The 23,232-nt window shown below is 37.3% G+C and overlaps 1 protein-coding gene across 1 annotated transcript; it reads left to right on the forward strand.

Moving 5' to 3' along the window:
• The first annotated feature begins 13,815 nt into the window (after positions 1-13,815).
• On the forward strand, positions 13,816-23,128 carry irak4 (interleukin-1 receptor-associated kinase 4). The gene is made up of 11 exons (XM_046859226.1): positions 13,816-14,147; positions 15,232-15,377; positions 15,750-15,935; positions 16,284-16,444; positions 17,072-17,136; positions 17,364-17,478; positions 17,844-17,953; positions 20,399-20,585; positions 20,808-20,870; positions 20,984-21,142; positions 22,673-23,128. The coding sequence occupies exons 1-11, from the start codon at positions 13,981-13,983 to the stop codon at positions 22,697-22,699; spliced, it is 1,386 nt and encodes a 461-aa protein (XP_046715182.1). The 5' UTR covers positions 13,816-13,980; the 3' UTR covers positions 22,700-23,128.
• The last annotated feature ends 104 nt before the right edge of the window (positions 23,129-23,232 follow it).

Here is a 23,232-nt window from a genome sequence, read left to right on the forward strand (position 1 = left end):
CTGTGATGAAAACATGACTGGGAACAGAGACATTCCTGATCATCATCATCATCTTTTTCTTCTTGTGTTCTATATGGTGGTTGTTCAGCCTGGACATACATTCTTTGGGTAACAACATTTAAAATGAATAGATTATTTAAATTAGTATGTTAATTATGGCTGTCAAAACGCGTTAATGCAAATTAATTGTAATGGCACAAATTTTACTAACGCGTGATTAATGCAGCACGCATTTTAAAAGTATAAATAATTAATACAAAAGAAGCTAAATTAAAACCTTCAATGCGAACATTTCTTTTTTAAATTTTATTCAAAATAATTTTTAATCTGTAAACATTTATTTTACTGCGTCTCAAATCAAGCACTAAAATCTCTGGGGTCGATAAACGCGCCAGCAAAACTGACAGGGGGGCGCTCTCTGCCATCTCTGTCAGCTCTCTTCACAGACACATTAAAAAAAAACCTGAGTCTCACTGAATATTTGTCAGACAGACATAATAAATATGTGAATGGAAAGCTCAAAATGTCAAGTTTTAAATAAACCACATCAAAAATAAATATTCTTTGATTATGCAATCCATATGAAAGTTAGAAGAGGTACAGTTTCTCCGGTATCACCTCATTAACAGCAAAGGTTCTATTTGGTGTACTGAATATATATATATATATATATATATATATATATATATATATATATATATATATATATATATATATATATATATATACCATAATTACATTAAAACATATACAAGAATATTTTGTCTTCATGCTCTAGGTTGATTTTGGTTTTACTAATAATAAACATACATGTGCATAAAGCATTAATATTTGTCTATGCCCATGTTGATTAGAGTATAAAAAAAACCTATAAGGTATTCATTTAAGGTACATTTGCAACAGATAAAAATGTGTGAATAAGTTGCGATTAATCGTGAGTTAACTCGCGACAATCGTGTGATTAATCACAATTAAATATTTTAATCAATTAACAGCCCTAATATTGATGACATGAGGTCTTTTTACCATTGTGACACTAAAACAGGAAGGTGTCATGGCTACTTTTTACAATTCTTGAGTCTCAAAATGCTTCATCTCTTTTTGACAGATTCTTATGAAATCTATGTCAGCTGTGAGGTTCAGACTGCTGACAGGAAGCCCCAGTATATATCTAATGGCAATGCTGGTGCACTGGATGCTCTGTAAGGCTCGGCCCTGCAACACAAATTTGTCTATACACCTTTGAACAAAAAGATATAAAACAGATTATTGTCAAGGCCTTGTCCCCTAGAGTCACTCCTTAAGGTTTTATTTATAACCATACAACAGTGTTTCCATACCCTTACAAATAGAAAGCTAAACATTTTCGAAATAACCTTAAGTGTAGTTTTAATTCCTCCTCTAATTCCTATCCTGTGAGCAGGTCTAAATTAAACTTGTATTACCTCTTAGCCAAATTCTCATCAGTAAAAAGAATTGCACTGACCAATTATGGAACATTTGAACAAGTACAGTATTTAGGAACAGGAGCTTAAGCTCCAGAGATGAACCTATTTAAGCTGAGGACAGAAAAACAAGACACATTGCCTCCCTCCTCTTTCCTAAGTGCTTTTATTATTTACTGAAAAGACTCAGGGATTAAAGCAAGGTACTAATTGGAGATCAAATTTGCTAGAAAGTCCATTGATAGAGAGCTTTAAAGCCATTGTTAAGTTGTGCAAACCGCCATGCTCTTTAGAGAATGCTATGTGTAAGTACCATGTCTGAGGGCTTTTAGGCCAGTTATCTGCTCCAGTGGTTTCGTTCTATCCAGGCAAAGCACAGTGGAGGCAGACGTCAATTAGCTTGTATAGGGTCCCATTTTTTTTCCCAACAAACCTAGCCTACACACTGCAGTTAGAAACATACTTTGTAGTGACAAAATCGCTTTCCTTCAAACTAATCCACAAAAAAAAAAGTGGATCCAAGGATAATGATAGTGCAACATCGCTCTGTTGGATAAGCACGGGTGAATTTGTATGACAGTTGCATCAATGGAGTTGTATTCAGTAACATACAGAGCTTATAATCACAAACGTTTTACTGTAATTATTATAGTATGAAATTGTTGTTATGACAAGTGCAATACACAGAAATAAAGCCACAATATATGTTTAAGTGGCTTATTCAATCAAAGGAGAAGGATTACACAGAGAGAGAAGAAAGAAGGGAAGCTGTTTTGACATTTGGTGAAATATAATTATTGGATTTAGAAATTGGAAATTCCATCCACTGTGGGAATTAAATAGGAAATAATGGAAGTCCACAGAAACAGATGTGTTTTTAACCAACACAAGTGTGTTATCCTACTTAACATAGGAAGTGTGGTTATAATGTTTAATTGTATAATGTAGTAAGATGACTTTACCTCACTGGTATGATTCTTATCAATATTAATTCAAATTCAGATTTTATTTGTCATACACAAATATATGACAAATTTATTTTTATATTTACACAAATAAATATAAGGTTTATATAAACATATAGGAAGGAAAAATATAGAAAATATATATCATTCAGAAAAAAAATCAGTATAGATGTGTGTGTGACTATACTATGCACAATTGTGTGTAACCGGCAGTAATTAGTTGTCTGGTCAAAACATTGAGAACAAAGGCTAGTTTGACCTCTAACCTTCCTCCTGAGAAGTTAAAAGAGGTCATGGAGTAATGACACCTTTAAGAACATGAACAGAAATAACCCACTTACCTGTAGACTACATGAATGGCTTTAAAATCACACCCATGAAACCATGGCACATTCAAACAAAAAGAAATCTGACCTTATTTCAATAACTTTACACTCTTTCACAAGACAATTTAATATATAAAAATATATACAAACCCGATTCCAAAAAATGTTGGGACACTACAAATTGTGAATAAAAACAGAATGCAATGAGGTAGAAGTTTCAAATTTCAATATTTTATTCAGAATACAACTTAAACTGAGAAAATGGTTAATTTTAAGGGAAAAATAAGTTGAATTTAAATTTCATGGCATCAACACATCTCAAAAAAGTTGGGACAAGGGCATGTTTACCATTGTGTGACACTCCCTCTTCTTTTTATAACAGTCTGCAAACGTCTGGGGACTGAAGAGACAAGTTGCTTAAGTTTAGGAATAGAATGTTGTCCCATTCTTGTCTAATACAGGCTTCTAGTTTCTATTTTCTTAGGTCTTCTTTGACGCCTGTGCTTCTGGATCTTGTTTAGATATGGCTTCTTTTTTGACCTGTAGAATTTTAGACGGCAACAGCGAATGGCACGGTGGATTGTGTTCACCGACAATGTTTTCTGGAAGTATTCCTGAGCCCATGTTGTGATTTCCATTAGAGTAGCATTTCTGTATGTGATGCAGTGCCGTCTAAGGGCCTGAAGATCACGAGCATCCAGTATGGTTTTTCGGCCTTAAACCTTACGCAGAAATTGTTCCAGATTCTCTGAATCTTTGGATGATATTATGCACTGTAGATGATGATAACTTCAAACTCTGCAATTTTTCTCTGAGAAACTCCTTTCTGATATTGCTCCACTATTTTTCGCCGCAGCATTGGGGGAATTGGTGATACTCTCTGCCCATCTTGACTTCTGAGAGACACTGCCACTCTGAGAGGCTCTTTTTATACCCAATCATGTTGCTAATTTGCCTAATAAGTTCCAAATTGGTCCTCCAGCTGTTCCTTATATGTACATTTAACTTTAACGGCCTGTTATTGCTACCTGTCCCAACTTTTTTGGAATGTGTAGCTCTCATGAAATCCAAAATGAGCCAATATTTGGCATGACATTTCAAAATGTCTCACTTTCAACATTTGATATGTTATCTATATTCTATTTTGAATAAAATGATTGCATTCCTTTTTTATTCACAATTGGTACAGTGTCCCAACTTTTTTGGAATCGGGTTTGTAGTTTGGGTGGAACAATTGTTCTTCTGTTGCCTACTCCAGCCATTGAAACGGTGTGGGTAAAACATGCCTTTATGGATTAAAAATTAATTATGAGCAGTTAAATGTTTCTTGTGCCAGCCAAAGCACTTACATATGCAAACTCAGGTTGTACTCAGGTCACTAAAGGGTCTCCTTCCTGTTTCTCTTAGATCTTAACCAGTGATCAACTCAGTTTGTTTGTCTGGTCAGGAGAGATGTCTATGCGACAGAGAGCAAATAAAGCTCCCTTGGAGCAGAGAGAGAGATATCTCCACATCTCCACATTCCTACTAGTGCAATGAGCAACACAGGCCTGGGGCCACACAGATGAGGGACCTTTTAAAGGAGATAGGGCTGGAGACGGGAAAAACTTCCTCTTTGTTGGCTTTGGGAGAAATTCTGATGGACGACGGGAGGTCCACATTTTTCCTCTTTTTAAAGTTACCCTTTAAGGGGTTTTGCTAAATAGCTGACTTTAAGAAACAGGCACATATACCTTCAGAGAATTAAAACAAGTCATTATTATCAGTGACTTCCAACTTTTGTATAGATCCATGAAATTAATTTGAGATATTGTATTACTTGATTGTAATAATTTAAGCAGCCAAAGCAAAAATATTAAAGTCTGTCTGAGCACAAGCTATAAACTTTATCGAAAGCGATTTTTTCTTTTAAATGACAACTTTTTTTAAGTTCACATTTTCAAATGTTTTGCTTTAGTATTATAACTTCAGTATTACAGGACTGAGCAATTCTTGTTTCTCATTTGAAAGTCTGACATTGTTAAGCATCTGCCTGAATTATTAGAAGGAATGCTTTTAAGTTAAAAAAAACAACAAAAAAACATGCTGGGCTGCTTAATAATTGAAGACAAGTAGATTCAGAACAAGCGTTGGTGCACAAAACAGACAGCATTCCTGTTAAGGATTTTGGGGACGTCTCCTCTGGAGCTACCCATTGTTCCAAAGCCTGAAAAGAACACAGTTTAGCTTTAAATATAGTTTTAAGGTGTTATGGAGTGGGAGGGCTACATCATTATCCCCCACACAGCAAGAAGTCTATTCACTTTACTGCTGGCTGTCTTCTACTCACAATATTTCCTCCACAGTCTAAATTTAAACGTTTCATATTAAGTTTCACAGTTTCATATCATGGTGAGGCAGGGATTTAATTTGCTTTAATAAATGGCATAAAAGTGCATTACCTGTATAGGTCTCGTTTGTTTACAAATTTGCATATGTGCGTGGTATAAATCTCTAACAACCCCCATCTGCTTGTTTTGGGGGATTAAAGGAATTTTTTGACTTTTCTAAAAGACAATAGCAGACCCAGCATGAGGTACTGTGCTGACTGGTAATGTGACGCACACAGAGAGGATTTGAGAACCACACACTGTGAAGGGACTCTACATGTCTCACAGTTATGGTAGTAGCTACAATACTCTCCACTATTATTGCCTGTATAACAAAACAAAACAAAAAGAATACTCAATTCCTATATAAGGTACACTTATACACCTGTACAGTCATACAATTGTCCAATCAGCAAAACATGTGCATAAAATAATGCAAATATACTGTACATTATGTGGACAAATGTTTGTGGGCACCTGACTATAAGATTTGTATGTAGTTCTTGAACAACCCATTTGACACTCAATTCACATTTGCTCATATAATAATCTCCTTTCTCTGGAAACTACATTTCACTACATTTTGGAGTGTGATTGTGGAGATTTTTGTTTATTCATCCACAAGGGTGTTAGTAAAATTAGTTAATGATGAAGGGTACCTGTATGGTTGAGGCTAGAGCTCTATTGCAGGCCAGAATTACTTAGCAGTATAGATTTACTGTCGTCTGAAAATAACTCAAAATACAGCCATTATTGTTAAAATAGCTGCCAACAAAAGTAAGGACGCCCTAAATGATTACTATGCAAAACCACATGCCCTATTCATCATATTCATGTTTTTGTCTGCTTGACAGGACCATACACATTTGTGTATCTTGTGTTAGAGCAATTAAAATTTGGTGCTTTGTTGCTCTCCACAAAGATTGCCCAGGCTATAAGAAGATCTGTAACAGCTTAAAACTGAGTTAAAGTAGAGTGGCCAGGATCATACAGAGGTGTTCCAAGACGGGTTACACTCAGAACAAGCCTCGCAAGGGTTGATCGAAGTTGGGTCCTCATGCTGTGCTTCAGGTGCAGAAGCTGCTTCAAAAAACAGAAATAAGTGCTGCCAGCATTGCTTTAGAGGTTGCAGGAGCGAAAGTCCCGCTTGTTAGTGCTCAGACCATACGCCACACACTGCAACAAGTTGGTCTGCATGGGCGTCTTCCCAAAAGGAAGCCTCTTCTGAAGCTGGCTCACAAGAAAGCCTGAAAACGGTTCTCTGATGTCAAGAGCATGAATTACTGGAACCATGTCCTGTGGTCTGATGAGAGAAGATATCTCCCAGAAGATAAACTTGCTTGGCTTAGATGGCATCCAGTATGTGTGGCGATGCACTGGTGAAGAGTAGCAAAAAAATTGTGTCTTACAGTCAAGCATGGTGGTGGTAGCATCATGGTCTGGGGCTGCATGAGTGCTGCTGGTAATGGGGCGCTGTGATTCATTGAGGGAAACATGAATTCCTACATGTACTGTTACATTCTGAAGCAGAACATGATGCCCTCTCTTCAGAAACTAGGCTGAGCGGCAGTTTTCCAACCATATAACCAACCCAAACACACCATCAAGATGACAACTGCCTTGCTGAAGAAGCTGAAAGTGAATGTGATGGAGTTGCCAAGTATGTTTCCAGACCTGCGGGGCATCTTTAAGTGGAAGGTGAGGAACCACTAAGTGTCTAACATCCAGCAGCTCCGTGATGTCAATATGGAGAAGTGGAAGAGGATCCCAGCAACAACCTTCGCATCTCTGGTGAATTCTATGCCCAGGTAGATTAACGCAGTGGTGGATCAATGATGATCACACACAATATTGACACTTTGGACACAGTTTTGACATGTTCTTTTAGGGTGTACTCACTTTTGTTGCCAGTAATTTTGAAATTAATGGCTGTATGTTGAGTTTTTTTTAGAGCACAGTAAATCTGTACTGCTGTACAAGCTGCACATGGACTACATGGACTAAAGCAATTGTTTTCTGACATCACAGTTGTATGCTTACACCAGTTCTCTGTCTAGCTAGCCAGAATGCATTCTAATTGGACAGTAAGTTCACTGAATTTGTTTTTCACATTCATATTTCAGTTACTCTTATATATCTCTTACATACACAAAGGTTTTAATTTTGGTCTCAGAGCAATTTTTATCATATAAAAGTTTTGTTTTTTATTGCGTAGCAGAGGTGTAAAGAGTACCTGTAAAAAAAATACTTGAGTAGAAGTATAGATACCTTAGTGCAAAACTTACTCCATTATAAGTAAATGCCACAGATTCCAGTATGACTTGAGTAAAAGTTTTAGGGTATCTAAATTTGAACAGAAATTAAGTATTTTACTTATTCAGAATGTAGGATCAAAGGAAAGTACATATATTAATCATAAATATAGTTGAGTATAGAGTAAAAGTTGAAACTAGAAAGTAGACAAAAAATTACCTAAGCAGTGTAACGTATATTACTATATTACTATTACTATTACTATATTATTTACTCAAATACTTTACACCACTGATGTGTGGATCATTTCAAGGATAGAATAGTGATGTATGATTCGGAAGAACACACAATCCACAAACACCGAAGAGGTATCTCCGTTTAGAGTACAAGCTCGCACTTGCTGACAAGACAAAGTGGGAGGACCGGATGACATGAACATTGTATTGTTTGAAGAATGAAATCCCTGTCTTTTTTTATTTTCTTTCTTTCTTTCTTTCTTTTTTTTTTTTTTCATTTGTCATTTAACCAAAGTCTTTAGATTGGGCTTTGAAGTAATTCAGTGAGGTAACCAGTGTAATGCCTGGTGGATTGTTTGCTTAGCTTCAGAAAAAAAGCATGAGAGTATCTATTTCTTTTTATCTGCCACTCTTATGACACTTGTACACTAAAAGCCACAAAGGGAGGAAAGTAATAAAGAGAAATGAGTTGACAAATGTAAAAAAACCAAACAAAAAAAAACAGTTGAGGAGGTGTGATGGAGCCTGTCTCTGGCAAATCTACAAAGGTCGTTTTGTTTATGTGCGTGTGTGTGTGTGTGTGTGTGTGTGTGTGTGTGTGTGTGTGTGGGTGTACACATGCACTTTTCCCTTATATGTGGCTCAATTTTGAATTATAGCAGAGGCATATATCTGTCTTCACTTGTCTACAACATGACACACTTTAAAATGGTGGGGGTCTGTCTTTGTATGTAAAACAATTCCTAGGAGATCGTAACAATCCCAGACTCCTTGGTAGTGCAAACAAAAAGTAAGAATAAAGGTCCTCAAGGGCAGTAGTGTTATTGCTTTGTGCAATCACAACCACACATCCTGAGTGGTGTTAAGCCTTAAGTTATATATGCAGACCACAGATGATAAGACACTGCACAAATAGAGCCTTCACCTCTGCCCTCAATAACTTAAACCCCAATAAATCTGACCATCAACCCCTGAGAGGGAATTGATAAGAATTTCACTTGGGGGCAAATCTGAGCTCTTTGTTACACTGTTAAGGTAAGGTTTAAAATAGTATCAGACTCAAAATTAGACTGAGAATGCACAAGATTTTGGTAAAGTTATCCAATGTTTTCATTGATATGCCTGGATCATTCAGCTTCCTTTGCTATTTGGTCAAAAAAAAAAAAATTCAGCCGTCTCATCCAATTCCATTTTTAAGTTATCCAATCACAATCCCCCTAAATTAACCTTTAGCATATGAAACAAAACTACAAAGTAAATCTGAGATCAAGTTTAAAGAGGAACCCTCGTTAACAATAGACACAGCATCACCTGCATCCATTCCCTCCTGGGTTTTTTTATTTTATTTTATTTTTTTCTCAAGTTAGCTTCCATCAATCATTCACCAAAACTAATAAGAGATCCACCAATCAAAGGTCACGGCTGAGCTGAAACTGCCACCTGATTCCCAAACACTTCCCCTCAAGGCTAAATCCTGTTAAAATCTAAACAAAAGGGAAAGAAATCAGGGGAGGCTTTACAATATCTGGTGGATTAACCTTTTGTGCTCATATGCGGATTCTTTTGACCTGACACGAAAAAGATGACCGAAAGATGGAAAACAGAAACACTTTATTTGGAGGAGGTCACCTTTAGCTTTCCTAATAAATGAAACCTCAGGTCAAAGTTCAAAGTGGATAGAAAGGCTTAACTGTGTAATAAGCTAGTACTAGTTAACATTTAGCTACAGACTACACATCAAGTCTTTAAAGATTACATTGTGTTTGTTCAAACTTAGTTACTAAATTCAACACGTTGAGTTGTGCTCAGTAAAGCTGTGGATTGTCTGATTAAATCCAAACTGTACCACCACAAACTGCTTCAATCATGTGAACTGTAAAGTTTTTTTAGCATGCCACTACTGCCCTCTATGTGTTGCTACAGAAAACAAGCCAATTATCCAAAACAAACTGAACTCCCTTTTTTTCATTGACTTTGGGGAGTAAAACATTTTAATGTGCTCGGCTGCGTGTGGGGGTCTCAGAGGCTATAAAAACAGATACGTATTTGGACATGCACACACACACACACACACACACATACACAGACATGCACAATCATGTGCATGTATTCTTTTTCGATTTAAGTGTTGATAAAGGACTCTGTCCAGCAAAATTTGAACCATGTGCAAGTAAGAATTGCATAATCAATGCACCTGGAACTTGAAGACATATTTCTCTGTCGAGTCAAAATGAAATCCCCTCACGGTTTTCCTCTTTCCATCAAGCTGAAAATGATTAATGTATTGCTTTTCTTAATACAGATGTGATTGTGTATTTTTTGTATGTATGTGAATGTATTTATGTACACTATATGAACATAAATATGTGGACACCTGATCATAAGAGTTCCACATTTACTTCCCATTTGCTGTTTTTTTGCAAAGAATATTCACGGGGGTAATGTCATGCTGGAACAGTAAAGTGAATATGCAATGCTTCCGTTTCCAAAGACATCCTATACACAGAGGTGGAAAGTAACAAATTACATTTACATTAAAAAGTTTTTTAAATACTTCAACTTTTTTTTAAGTAGTTTTAAAAATCTGCAATTTTAATTTTACTTAAGTATGTTTTGTTTGAAGTATTGTACTCAATTACATTTATGATCATATCCTTCACTGAGTAAAAAATAAATAAATATAAATAATGCAACAGGAAAAAAAATCATGCTTCAGAAACTACTGCCCTGATTGATTGATTGATGGAGAACAAACATGCTAAACTCACAAGTAAAAAAAGATGGAGATGTACAAGACAGAAGGCAGTGATGCAGACCCAGCTGAAAGCGAATTCTGAATCTGCATTTCTCTCATTATCTTAAATTACTTTATAACAGGAGATTTCTTTTGTTGTTGTGAAAGTGCATAACTCACAGTAGACTAAAGTCATGGACTGTAGTTTTTTGTTGTTGTTGTTATTATTGCACTTTAATTTGTAAAGGTATTTCTTCAATTAAAAACAAACCAGTTCGAGATTTATATCTCCTTGTCCTTTTAGAACTACACTACAATCCCCATCCCCACCCCCACTGTTAAAAAAAAAACTAACTAAATTTTACTCTGAGAAAGATTTTAAATAAGTAATTTTTTTTCTTTCACTTATGTAGATTTTTAGACTGATAACGTTTCTTGTACTTGAGTAAAAATGTATTGATGTAACTGTACTTTTTTAGTATTTTTCTATCTCTGTCTTTACTACTGTGTGCCTCCAACCTTGTGGTAACAGTTTGGAAAAGAACCACATGTTGCTGGAAAAGTCAGGTGTCCCACTTGTCTATATATATAGGGCTTTTTCTATTAAATGAATATATTGGTTAACAACAGTAATGTATCCTATTTTTTGTGCTGCATACGAAAATTTATCATTTCCACAAAAACCTTTGACTAATCAAAGACTTTATAATTCAGCTTAAATTCATTGAGAAACCCAGGAGTCAAGCAGGTCAAGAACTTTGCCATAGTGCTTTGATTATATTGATTGCATTGCTTCCTCCTCCTGAATAGAGTTGCATGGTGACTTCTGACATGTACTGAATAGTGAGATTGGAAGAATGGAGAGATGGGAAAAGAAAGGACCCCCTTGGCTCACCCTGTCTATCAGACTGAGTGAAGAAGGAGGTTGGAAAAAGTCTTAAAGAAAGCCCATTAATGACTATAGACTTCAAACTCTTGCTTCTGATGCTTAGGCCCAGAGTCACATTTTTGTACTGGTACTGCAACAAAGAGTTATTGCCTATTGTTATTGCTTGGTGCTCTTAATCACACAGCCCACCATGGGAATGAAGAGAAAAATATTGAGGTCTGTGTGTGTGAGAGAGAAAGTGTGAGATACTGAGATACTGCTGTTCCTTTAGCAGTTAAGATTCTTCCTGCTCTGTACCACACTTACAGTGGTGTGAAAAAGATCATCAAACTAATTTAAATATTAGTAAAAGATAACACAAGTGAACACAACATGCAGTTTTTAAATGAAGACATTTTTTTACACAACACTGTTTTCTGCCTCTGATCACTTCCTGGGCCAAATATGTTCTTCTGGTGGTGATTTAAACCACTCTGGCATCTCCCTACTGGGGCTCTTATTTTCTGTCAGCAGGAGAGCTTCCTTTCTTTCTCTCTCTCTCTCTCTCTCTCTCTCTCTCTCTCTCTCTCTCTCGCTCTCTCTCACAGTTTATCTCAATTCAAAGGGCTCTGAGGACATGACAGTTTTGTAGTAGTATTGCCGGAGCATTCAGATGGCACCCTGTTCTGGTAAAAGAGGACAATACCAATCCAGGAGCATGTGGCATTTTTCCTACAAAAAAGACACAATGCATGTCTTGATTGAATGAATAAAGGGAAGTCTGACGGAAGACTGCACTCACCGTCATACCCTTTTCTCTATAATTAAGGACTAACATAGCCAAACTACTGCCTAAATGGCATTTTTATTATGAGACACACACACACACACACACACACACACACACACACTCTCTATATTACATCACTAAGCAAAGTAATATTTTAACAGCAGAAATGACGAACATGTTTAATAAACACTAATTTTTTACACACCTATCAGGCAAAACATTTTAACTACTTACAGGGTAAGAAAATAACACTGATTATCTCTTCATCATGGTACCTGTTAGTGGGTGGAATATATCAGCATTTTGCCTTAAAGTTGATGTGTTAGAAGTAGGAAAAATGGGCAAGCGTAAGGATTTGAACAAGTTTGACATAGGTGAGTAGACGACAGGTTCAGAGCATCTTCAAAACTGCAGCTCTTGTGGGCTGTTCCCAGTTTGCAGTGGTCAGTATCTATTAAAAGTGGTCCAAGGAGGGAACAGTGGTGAACTGGCAACAGGGTCAAGGGCAGTCAAAGCACATTGATGAACGTGGGGAGCGAAGGCTGGCCTGTGTGGTCCGATCCAACAGACGAGCTCCTTTAGCACAAATTGCTGAAGAAGTTCATGCTGGTTCTGATAGAAAGGTGTCAGAATACACAGTAGTTGTTTTTTTTTGTCTATGTGGCTGCATAGCCACATACCAGTGAGGGTGCCCATGACCATTATAATGTTATGCCTGATTGGTGTACATGTCATGTGGCTTTTTATGAAGCTTTGCCTCATATACAGTATATAATACATGAAGTGCTCTAATAATATTGTAATGAATGTGTGTAATTACAGGTTTTTTTTTAACAGTAATTGAAAAATTATACTAAATTAAAACAATAGCTGAGCACTTTTTACAATTCCATACTTTATACTGAAACCTGTACAGGTGTCATTCCTCTGATCACTGTCTGTAGCATATACACAATCATGACAGAGAAGATTTTCATATTGTTCAGGAAGCAAGCATGACAAGAAGTATTAAAAACATCTGATTATTAACCCCTCAGGACAAACAGATTGAAAAACATGATGGTATCATGCTAGCTTTAAACTGTACTTTTCTCATATTGTTGTCTTTCCCGGTACAATTTTTTTATCCCTCTGCCAACAATCCCATTTTCCTATTTTCTTTCTAATTCTTTTCCAAATCTAGCATGTGGAACAGATCTTAAATACAGCAGAATCTGTAACACCCAGTCCAAACTATCAACTCATATTGCCTGTTGCCATCTCTTTAATGCCTGTTATTAGTGAGCTGGCGCGTCCTGTCACTGTTGCACAAACCGCATGATGTCCCACTTCAGAACTTAATAACGCCATAATGAAATTCAGAATCCGAGCAGATTAGAACTGTCTTTTTAATCATTTAGCAATTATTAAAAGTCTGTGCAGACAATAGAGAAAAAGAGACAGTATAATGAAAGACTGGATGGGGGGGTTTGACACCACTTTAACTGTTTTAACCACAGTTTATGAGCTTTAATGATGACACACACACACACACACACACACACACACACACATATATAGAAGCATTATTATAAACTGTGGCTATAACAAAGACAAAGCTATATTGCCTTAAAGTGTCCTTCCGGATTCTATCACTAGGGGCGGAATCGAGCTCCACTCAAATATAAATAATCTGCATATAAAATGTTTATATGGAATTTTTTTTAATAACGTACACAAGTTGACGTGTGGAAATTACCCATATTTTAATTATAATATTTTACAAGACAACGTGAAGAGATGTGAGTTCTGTTTGAACAGCAGGTCTAAAGTTACACCTACAAGGGAAATGACCTAAAACAGAGGAAGTTGGTCAATATGGGAAAACCCAGAAGCAGACGAAGCAGAAAAAAAGCTCTAGTTTAGCACCCCGGTGCTGTGTTATTAATAACATAGCTGTTATTAAAGCAAAATAGAGGGGAAAGTGTTGAGAATCTGGAGTAGGGAATAACGGGATGAGAATGAGCTCCAGCGTCACCACGGAGACATTAGTGAGGAGGCTGAACCACTCCACACTGCGCAAACTCTCTGACTTCCTGGACCCTAAAGACGCATGGAAAAGTGTCCTAGTGGACATAAAGAAGGACAATGGGGAGCCGAGGTACACCCAGTTACACCTCAGGTACGGAATGACTTAAAACTGATCTCCCTGCTCTTGATCTCAGCACTTTTTTTCTGTCCGGAGTCTGTGAAACTTCCGGGTAAGTGATGACTCGATGCCTGACGTGTCGAGTCGTGTCGTTTTGGGAATCGATTCTTCCGTGAAGTGATTGGTATTACTATATAACACTAGACATAAAGATGAGATGGTATAAGGACCCCATCCTCATTACCGAATGTCCATTCATTATAGCTTTATTGTTGTTGTTGACATTAACTTTTTATTGATCTGCACTTAAATGTACAACTGTTCATGCAAACTGCAGTCCTGAGCCATTGTAGCAGACTGTTAACACACAGAGAGAGAGAGAGAGAGAGAAAGAAAGAAAGAGAGAGAGAGAGAGAGAGAGAGAGAGAGAGAGAGAGAGAGAGAAGGAAAATTAAGTATCTTTATTGTTACATAAATAAGGATTTTTAGACATTAGTGTGTACCAGTAACTAAGTCAACTAGCATTGTCTTTTACATAAGGGATGGATGGATGGATGGATGGATGGATGATTGGTGTTTCTAGGTAGTTGCAATAGCATTCTCTGTGTTTGGTAGTTGGTTGCAGGTGTGAAGCTTAAGCATCTCCTGTGTTGCCAAGAGGTTTCCGTAGTATTCCTGGGTGGTTGCTATAGTATTATATGTGGTTGCTAGGATAGTAGATAAGATTCAATTAGATTAAATTGTATTGTTACTATGCAGAATAGAAGCACAAATCCAGTGAAATGCAGTGCTGCTATTGAACAACTGGAGCACAGTGGTTGCACAGTGGTTGCTCTGTGGTTGCTTGATGGTTGCTATAGCATTCTCTGTGGTTGTGAGGATGTTGTTATTGTGCAGGTTAAGCAAGTCCTCAGTGTTTTGCTAGGTAGTTGCTATGGCAGTCCATGTGGTTAGCAAGTTCTTGCTAGGTTTCTATCAGCCCTTGGTATCAGATCTGACATCCAGCTCGAACGAAGTGATGTGAATGGTAAAAACCAGCACCAGTTATTTATTTATTTATTATTATTTTATAAAGAAACTGGGGTGCAACAGTTATTTCTATTTTTTCTGTTTTCAGGAGGTTTGAGAGGTTGGTAGCCCAAGGTAAAAGTCCTACAGTGGAGCTGTTGTATGATTGGGGTACCACAAACTGCACAGTCGCAGAGCTGGTGGAAATTCTTCTCAGACACAAGCTGATCGCACCTGCCAAAGTACTACTGCCAGGTAATTTGATTTGTCCAGAATGTACTACCAAAGCAACTACAGTATGTTGATAATGATGATGATGATGATGATAATGATAGTAAACAGAAAGGCTACATAATATATATATTATGTATATTAAGATTATTTGATTTGGTTCTTGGGTCTGATTTGTAGGCCTGGTTTGTGGGGGCGGGGGGTCTTTACTTTATTTTCTTTAATTACCCAGAAGCCCAATTTTGCAAACCATAATATTTATTTTCTAGGTTTTTAATTATTTTTTCTAGGTTTTAGTGGTTATGCTGAACTATTAATTCATGATCGAACACCATAGCCCTGACATGTTTATGAACACTTTTTCATAAAAAGTTTGTCATATGCCTCTGAAATTAGATATAACTGTACCACCTGATGACACACAATGGAGAGCAGTGGAGGATCCACCCTCTCAGTATTACCGTGAGCAGACTCAGGTTTGTGCGGTGAAATTCGATAAAGTAACACTAAAAGAAGACGCGCCTTACACGTTGCCTGACAGCACCACAGGACCTGAGGAGAATCAAGAGCCTAATGAAGAAGGTATTGTTTGGTCCGTGTTGGATTTACAGTATGACACAGACATAAGCATGTATCCATCCTAATCTAATACTGACATAGCGGTGTTCATGTGTACAGTATTTTAGGGATTCATATGTCTAGCAATATTTCTTACTGTTTGTGCTCACAAAATAAGTGCAATAGTTTAGCGTTCCATCTGAAAGACATAAAAGCGTTAAAATGTTTCCACAGAAACGGCTCATTTCTAAATCTGAGGTTATGAACAGCTCTGAGGATATGAAAGCCATCCCCTTGTAATTGCTTCATGTCAACTTTGACATACATCTACAAAAAAGGCTTGTTATTTTCTCCGCTTCCTCCTGAATCTAGGTTTCTACGCCTTCACTTATCATAAACTGACACACATCACAGGGAACTGGGATGAACGGCCTGCTTCATTGGGAGGCAGGAGACTCGGAGAGGGCGGCTTTGGAATTGTATTCAAGGGTCTGCACAACATCAAGCCTGTGGCTGTAAAGAAACTGAGCTTAGTAAGTATCTGATAGATTTGAGGTTTGCATATACAATATTCTGGTAATAATAACAGTAATAATAATAATTTGTAAAATAAGCAACACATGAACAGATACACCTTTAACTTTATGGCCACTGATAAGGTATAACATTATGACCACCTGCCTAATATTGTGTTGATCCCCCTTTTTGCTTCTAAAAACAGTCCTGACCCATTGAGCATTACCAGCATTAACGTCTTTAGCAATTTGAGCTACAGGAGCTCATCTGTTGGATCATCAATTAACCTTGGCCGCCCATTATTCTGTCGTCGGTTCACCACTGTTCCTTCCTGATACTGACCACTGCAGACCGGGAAACCCCACAAGAGCTGCAGTTTTTGAGATGCTCTGACCCAGTCGTCTAACCATCATAATTTAGCCCTTGTCATGAACGCTTGCCCATTTTTCCTGTTTCAAACACATAAACTTTGAGGACAAAATGTTCACTTGCTGCCTAATGTATCCCACCCACTAACATGTGCCATGATGAAGAGTAATATGTTATTCATAATGTCCTAATGTTATAATGTCAGAATGATATGTCTGGTTAGTGTATGTCCCAGTGTTCATTCTGGTCATTTTGTTTTTATTTTCTGCACAAAGGTAGATTATTTGTCTCCAGAGGAGCTCAAGACTCAGTTCAATCAAGAGATACAAACACTAAAGAGGTGTGATAACAAAAAGCACTTCTGCTCTTCAGTATGTCTTTATACGTCTTTTCCGTTCTGCCTCTGCTTCACTGATCTAACATAATAACTCTTATAATAACTCATTATAACAACTTAATATTTATTAATATGATGTTATGCTTGCTAAATACGTTTCCTCAATGGACTCAGTATCTAGAGCATTCCTTCCTTTTATGGCATTAATATGTGTCTTTACTTCTGTTCAGGTTAAAACATGTGAATCTGGTAAATATGGTTGGCTATTCCAGTGATGGCCAGTATCCATGTTTGGTCTATGCTTTCATGTCGAACGGTTCGTTATTGGATCGACTAGCATGTTTGGTAAGTCAGTGAATGTTTTGCCCAATTTTATGTCATGTTTCTATACAAATAATATTTTTTCTCTTTTGGGTGGACTGATTTGTAATTTGAGACAGCTTACCACTATCTTCACAACCACACCATCACACCATCACATGCTTCCAATGGCCATTTTCTTGTTTAGCTTTCAGATTTAAATAGAAATTTCATACCCAAACTAAAGCAACCTAAGCCCCTTTTTTTCTTAGAATGACCGACTTCAGTTCCATCCTACTTGTACATTGTTTCATCCAAATATAGCAAATTAAGTATTATTTACCAACAAGTACCAAGTGGCTTTTTAATGTCCATTAAATAAAACATCATTTGGATAATCATGTGTGTAGGAGGGCAGCAGTCCATTGTCCTGGCAGATAAGAGGTGCTATAGCACTTGGAACAGCCAGAGGCCTTGAGTACCTTCACCAGCACAACCACATACATCGTGATGTAAAAAGGTACTGAAGTTCATTCTTAATTCTGACCCATTGAAATAGTGCTGCTCAGCTTTGGACTCTTATAGAGGCAATACTATATAATTACTTATTTGCAGTGTTGTATTCATGAATATTTGAAGATCATTTTTATAAACCCGATTCCGAAGTTGGGACACTGTACAAATTGTGAATAAAAAAGCAATGCAATAATGTACAAATCTCATAAACTTATATTTTATTCAAAATAGAATATAAATAAAATATCAAATGTTGAAAGTGAGACATTTTGAAATGTCATGCCAAATATTGGCTCATTTTGGATTTCATGAGAGCTACACATTCCAAAAAAGTTGGGACAGGTAGCAAGAAGAGGCCGGAAAAGTTAAATGTACATATAGGAAACAGCTGGAGGACCAATTTGCAACTTATTAGGTCAATTGGCAACATGATTGGGTATAAAAAGAGCCTCTCAGAGTGGCAGTGTCTCTCAGAAGTCAAGATGGGCAGAGGATCACCAATTCCCCCAATGCTACGGCAAAAAATAGTGGAGCAATATCAGAAAGGAGTTTCTCAGAGAAAAATTGCAAAGAGATTGAAGTTATCATCATTTACAGTGCATAATATCATCCAAAGATTCAGAGATTCTGGAACAAGAATTACACACTCTGTGCGTAAGGGTCAAGGCCGGAAAACCATACTGGATGCCCGTGATCTTCGGGCGCTTGGACGCCACTGCATCACATACAGGAATGTTACTGTAATGGAAATCACAACATGGGCTCAGGAATACTTTCAGAAAACATTGTCGTGAACACAATCCACTGTGCCATTCACCGTTGCCGGCTAAAACTCTACAGGTAAAAAAATAAGCCATATCTAAACATGATCCAGAAGCACAGGCGTTGTCTCTGGGCCAAGGCTCATTTAAAATGGACTGTGGCAAAGTGGAAAACTGTTCTGTGGTCAGACGAATCACAATTTGAAGTTCTTTTTGAAAAACTGGGACGCCATGTTATCCGGACTAAAAAGGATAAGGACAACCCAAGTTGTTATCAGCGCTCAGTTCAGAAGCCTGCATCTCTGATGGTATGGGGTTGCATGAGTGCGTGTTGCATGGGCAGCTTACACATCTGGAAAGCCACCATCAATGCTGAAAGGTATATCCAAGTTCTAGAACTACACATGCTCCCATAAAGACGTCGTCTCTTTCAGGGAAGACCTTGCATTTTCCAACATGACAATGCCAGACCACATACTGCATCAATTACAACATCATGGCTGCGTAGAAGAAGGATCCGGGTACTGAAATGGGCAGCCTGCAGTCCAGATCTTTCACCCATAGAAAACATTTGGTGCATCATAAAAAGGAAGATGTGACAAAGAAGACCTAAGACAGTTGAGCAACTAGAAGCCCGTATTAGACAAGAATGGGACATTCCTATTCCTAAACTTGAGCAACTTGTCTTCTCAGTCCCCAGACATTTGCAGACTGCCATAAAAAGAAAAGGGGATGCCACACAGTGGTAAACATGGCCTTGTTCCAACTATTTGAGAGGTGTTGAACTTATTTTTCTATTAAAATAATACATTTTCTCAGTTTAAACATTTAATATGTCATCTATGTTGTATTCTGAATAAAATATTGAAATTTGAAACTTCCACATCATTGCATTCTGTTTTTATTTTTATTTTGTACATTGTCCCAATTTTTTTGGAATCGGGTTTGTATTTGTATTGTGAGGGTTTAGGTCTTGTTTACACATAATTGGCATTCATTTTAATGTACATTTAGTCTCGTAGCCAATATTTAAGCCAAGATATCGAGCAGTTTTTGCATTACTCCTTTTCTGAGTAGGTGAAAGAGTGGTAGGTTTTACTTAATGTACTAAAATATGTCTAGCCATTGATTTGTCCATTCCTCTCATCGAGAACTTGATCATAGTTATGATCTTTTTGCGATTGAGAAGCACTTCTTTAAGTCACTCTACATAAAGACATATGCCAAAAAAAGAAGTCAGCATGTTGTTAGCTGTGTTTATGATGTACATAAACAATATTTTATGCTCCTGAGTGGTAAAACAGAAAACGTTCGAATCAATCAATACCAACAGAATCCTAAAAGGTAAATTGGCTGTGTGTTCTGAATGGTAGAGATAGTATTACTCCCTCTCCTCTGTCATTCAGGTTTTTGCCAATTGTAAGGGTCTATGAGCTTGTGTATGGAGCAGTCATGTTATAGGAAAGAGCTGACCTACGGATGTACATGCACTTACTACACCGTTCTAGTTCAAGAACAAACAGTGCAGTTAAATTAGTTTTAGCCCAAAGGACAGATTGTTTTTATGTGATGTAGACTTTGGGTTGGTTGCTTGTTACCTCACCCACGTCTTGATATACTGTAAGTGGCTTCAGTTTCTGAGAGAAAAAAGAAAAGACATGTATAATAAAAGTGCATTTGCTTTACAGTGGGAACATCTTGTTGGACGAATCCTTCGTTCCCAAGATTTCAGATTTTGGATTAACGCGCGCATCGGTTAAACTCTCGTGTACGACTGTGTTTACGGAGAGAATTGTGGGGACGACGGCTTACATGGCACCAGAGGCCCTGAGAGGAGAAATCACCCCAAAATCAGACGTCTTCAGCTTCGGAGTGGTACGTCAAACACCAGACTGGAAACTGTCAGTTGTTTAATCAGAACATGAAAATGTATAATAGTAACTTTTAATAGAGACGTTTCTATTAAGAACCATACACTGTATTTCACATATAGTGAACACATAACTTCACAATAAAGAGGGAGGCATCAGTCTGTGTTTTATAGAGGTAAAAAACACTTAGGCCAAGATAAAAAAACCAACATGCTGATTTTTGCAGGTGCTACTTGAAATTCTGTCTGGACTGCCTCCTGTTGATGAAAACCGGGACCCAATTCTTCTGGTCAGTTCTGACCAATGACTGTCTGAATGTTGTTCTCATAATAATATACACATTCTCAACCTTTTCCACACACCCTTTGTCACTCTAACTCTTTATTTTAATGTCTTTCTTAGATGGATATGAAGGATGAGATAGATGATGAGGAGGTCAAACTGGAGGAGTTTATAGATAAGAAAATGTTGGATTGGGATATGGAGTCTGTGGAAAGGATGTACCATGTGGCCAGCCAGTGTCTGAGTGAAAAAAAAAACAGGAGGCCTTTGATTAAGGAGGTACGTGTTGCTATTACAATGCATTAAAAAAATATACAAAATCGACTATTTGACAAACAGGTGTTATTAAAACAAGAGCCTGGAATGTATGTGTACATGACGTGCATGTAAGCAAATGTAGGCTATGTAGATTGGTTTAATGTTTTCCAATCAGCAGGAAGCTGTAGGTTTGAATAAAAGAATGTGTATTTTTGGTTATGCAGTAAATGTTTTTGACTCTGTCAGGTTTCTATACTAAAGAACTTTGGTCTCTTGGGTGGACTATGTTGCCAATCCGATCACATACTTCAACATGACTCACAAATAAGCTTTTATGTCCTTAAACGAACACAATAGTTGCCTCTTTATTAAGCCATATACCTTTGACAAAGCTATAATATAATTTCTGTCACTACATCCAGCTGTGCATAAGTGCCTTTGTGTCAAATATCAAAAAGTGCTTTAGGGCAAAGCACAGTTTAATAAGTGCTACAAATATGTATTAAATCTACATGTTTTGACAAGGCACATTAGTGCCATATCAGCATAGCATACACTACTGGAAAAAAGTATTTGGACACCTGACTTTTCCAGCCATATGTCATTCATCCCCCCAAACGATTGAGGTGCACAATTGTATGGAAATTCTATGGTTTACATTTTCCCTTCACTTGAACAAAACGATCCAAACCTCTTCCAGCTTGACAATACCCCATTGCAGAAATCCTGCTTTTTGAAGATATGGTTTACCTGGTTTGAAGTGGCCTGTTCTAGAATTCTGACCTCAACCCTTGTGACACATTTGGGATAAATACAGCAGTGGTGGGTGGTCAGGTCCAGCAAAGCCTTCTCTGCTGGCTTAAACACTATCAGAAGCACTAATTCTAAAATTTGTTTAATGAAATTCTATTAATTTATTCTCTTCATTTCGTAGCATTTCTTTTGGCTGCACTGCTTCCTGTATGTGGATGTTAGATTTCTTTTTTCAATCAGTTTTCAGCCTTTATGTTCTGCCATGTCAATCTAATCTGCCCAGGGCCTGCAAGGTCAGTACTGCTGGCCTTTTTACCAGTCTCCTTAAGAAATAGCTCTGTTTCTTTAACCAATCAGATTTCATATTCGCCTCACAGGGCCAGCAAGCTGACCCAGGATAGCATCAGCATTTTTCTGTCCTCTGATTGGTTGGTCAGAGGGAAACCGTCACAGCCAAGTTTGACTGGCAAAACACGTCTGTACCGTGCTGCACCTATGAATACATCTGAGTTAGAATTATTTTACACCTATGGAGGAAGAGAAATTTATTTGGTATCAGACATACTTAAAAATCCATTTTCAAGAAAAGTTAGACGGCTAGGAGAGGCCGGTCAACCCCAAAGCTAGCTAGCTAATGCTAGCCCGGGAAAGGGTTTGTTCACCACTTCCAGACCAGTGAATACGAGCAGTACCACTGGATTACAGCCTCTGAGAAGCAGCGCAAATTCACCGTGTTCACAAACTTTAATTCAGTGTCTTTTTTTCCATTAATTTTTGTGTTGTGTTTTCATTTGCTAGGTACTTGCTGAGATGGAGGGATCTTAAAGCTTAATCACCTACACCCACCAAGACGAGCGATGAGAAACTGAACTATCATTTTCGGTTACGTCTGATCCGTCGTGTAAATTTTTGTAATTTAGAACTATTTTCCTGAAATGAAAAGGACTCAATTTTGGTTTCAATATTTTTATTTGTTAAAAACATTAGAGATAAGCACTCTTAAGACCACCAGACATGAGACATAATTCACTATTTCATTCCATTTACATGATCGTTGTTTCATGAACAGTGGATTCTCGCACATTTTTTCGGCTAGTCATGCTAGTAGTTTTCCTGACACCTTGGTGCTACATCATCGAAAATAAACACCAGTGCCTTAGAAAAAGCAATAGTAGCAATTGAGCTAATATTAAAGAAATAATTATTGTAAATATTTATTTCAAGTAATTCAGTGAATAAAAATTCTAAAGCCAATTCATCTCAACTCCTTCGTTTTTTCCCTTTATCTATGAGTATACAGTGTAAAGTTTCACACAAAGCTTGTTTGCTCTACCCAGGATGTGGGTCACAAAGTACAA

This window comes from Silurus meridionalis, chromosome 10, assembly GCF_014805685.1.
Source record: "Silurus meridionalis isolate SWU-2019-XX chromosome 10, ASM1480568v1, whole genome shotgun sequence".
In the NCBI taxonomy this organism is placed as follows: domain Eukaryota; kingdom Metazoa; phylum Chordata; class Actinopteri; order Siluriformes; family Siluridae; genus Silurus; species Silurus meridionalis.

Excerpts from the sequence above, each read along its gene's own strand:
- irak4 (XM_046859226.1), top strand. The coding sequence starts at position 13,981 with ATGAGAATGAGCTCCAGCGTCACCACGGAGACATTAGTGAGGAGGCTG. Across the intron at positions 15,936-16,283 it reads TCAAGAGCCTAATGAAGAAG|GTTTCTACGCCTTCACTTAT; the intron begins GTATTGTTTGGT and ends TCCTGAATCTAG. Across the intron at positions 17,954-20,398 it reads ATACATCGTGATGTAAAAAG|TGGGAACATCTTGTTGGACG; the intron begins GTACTGAAGTTC and ends TTTGCTTTACAG.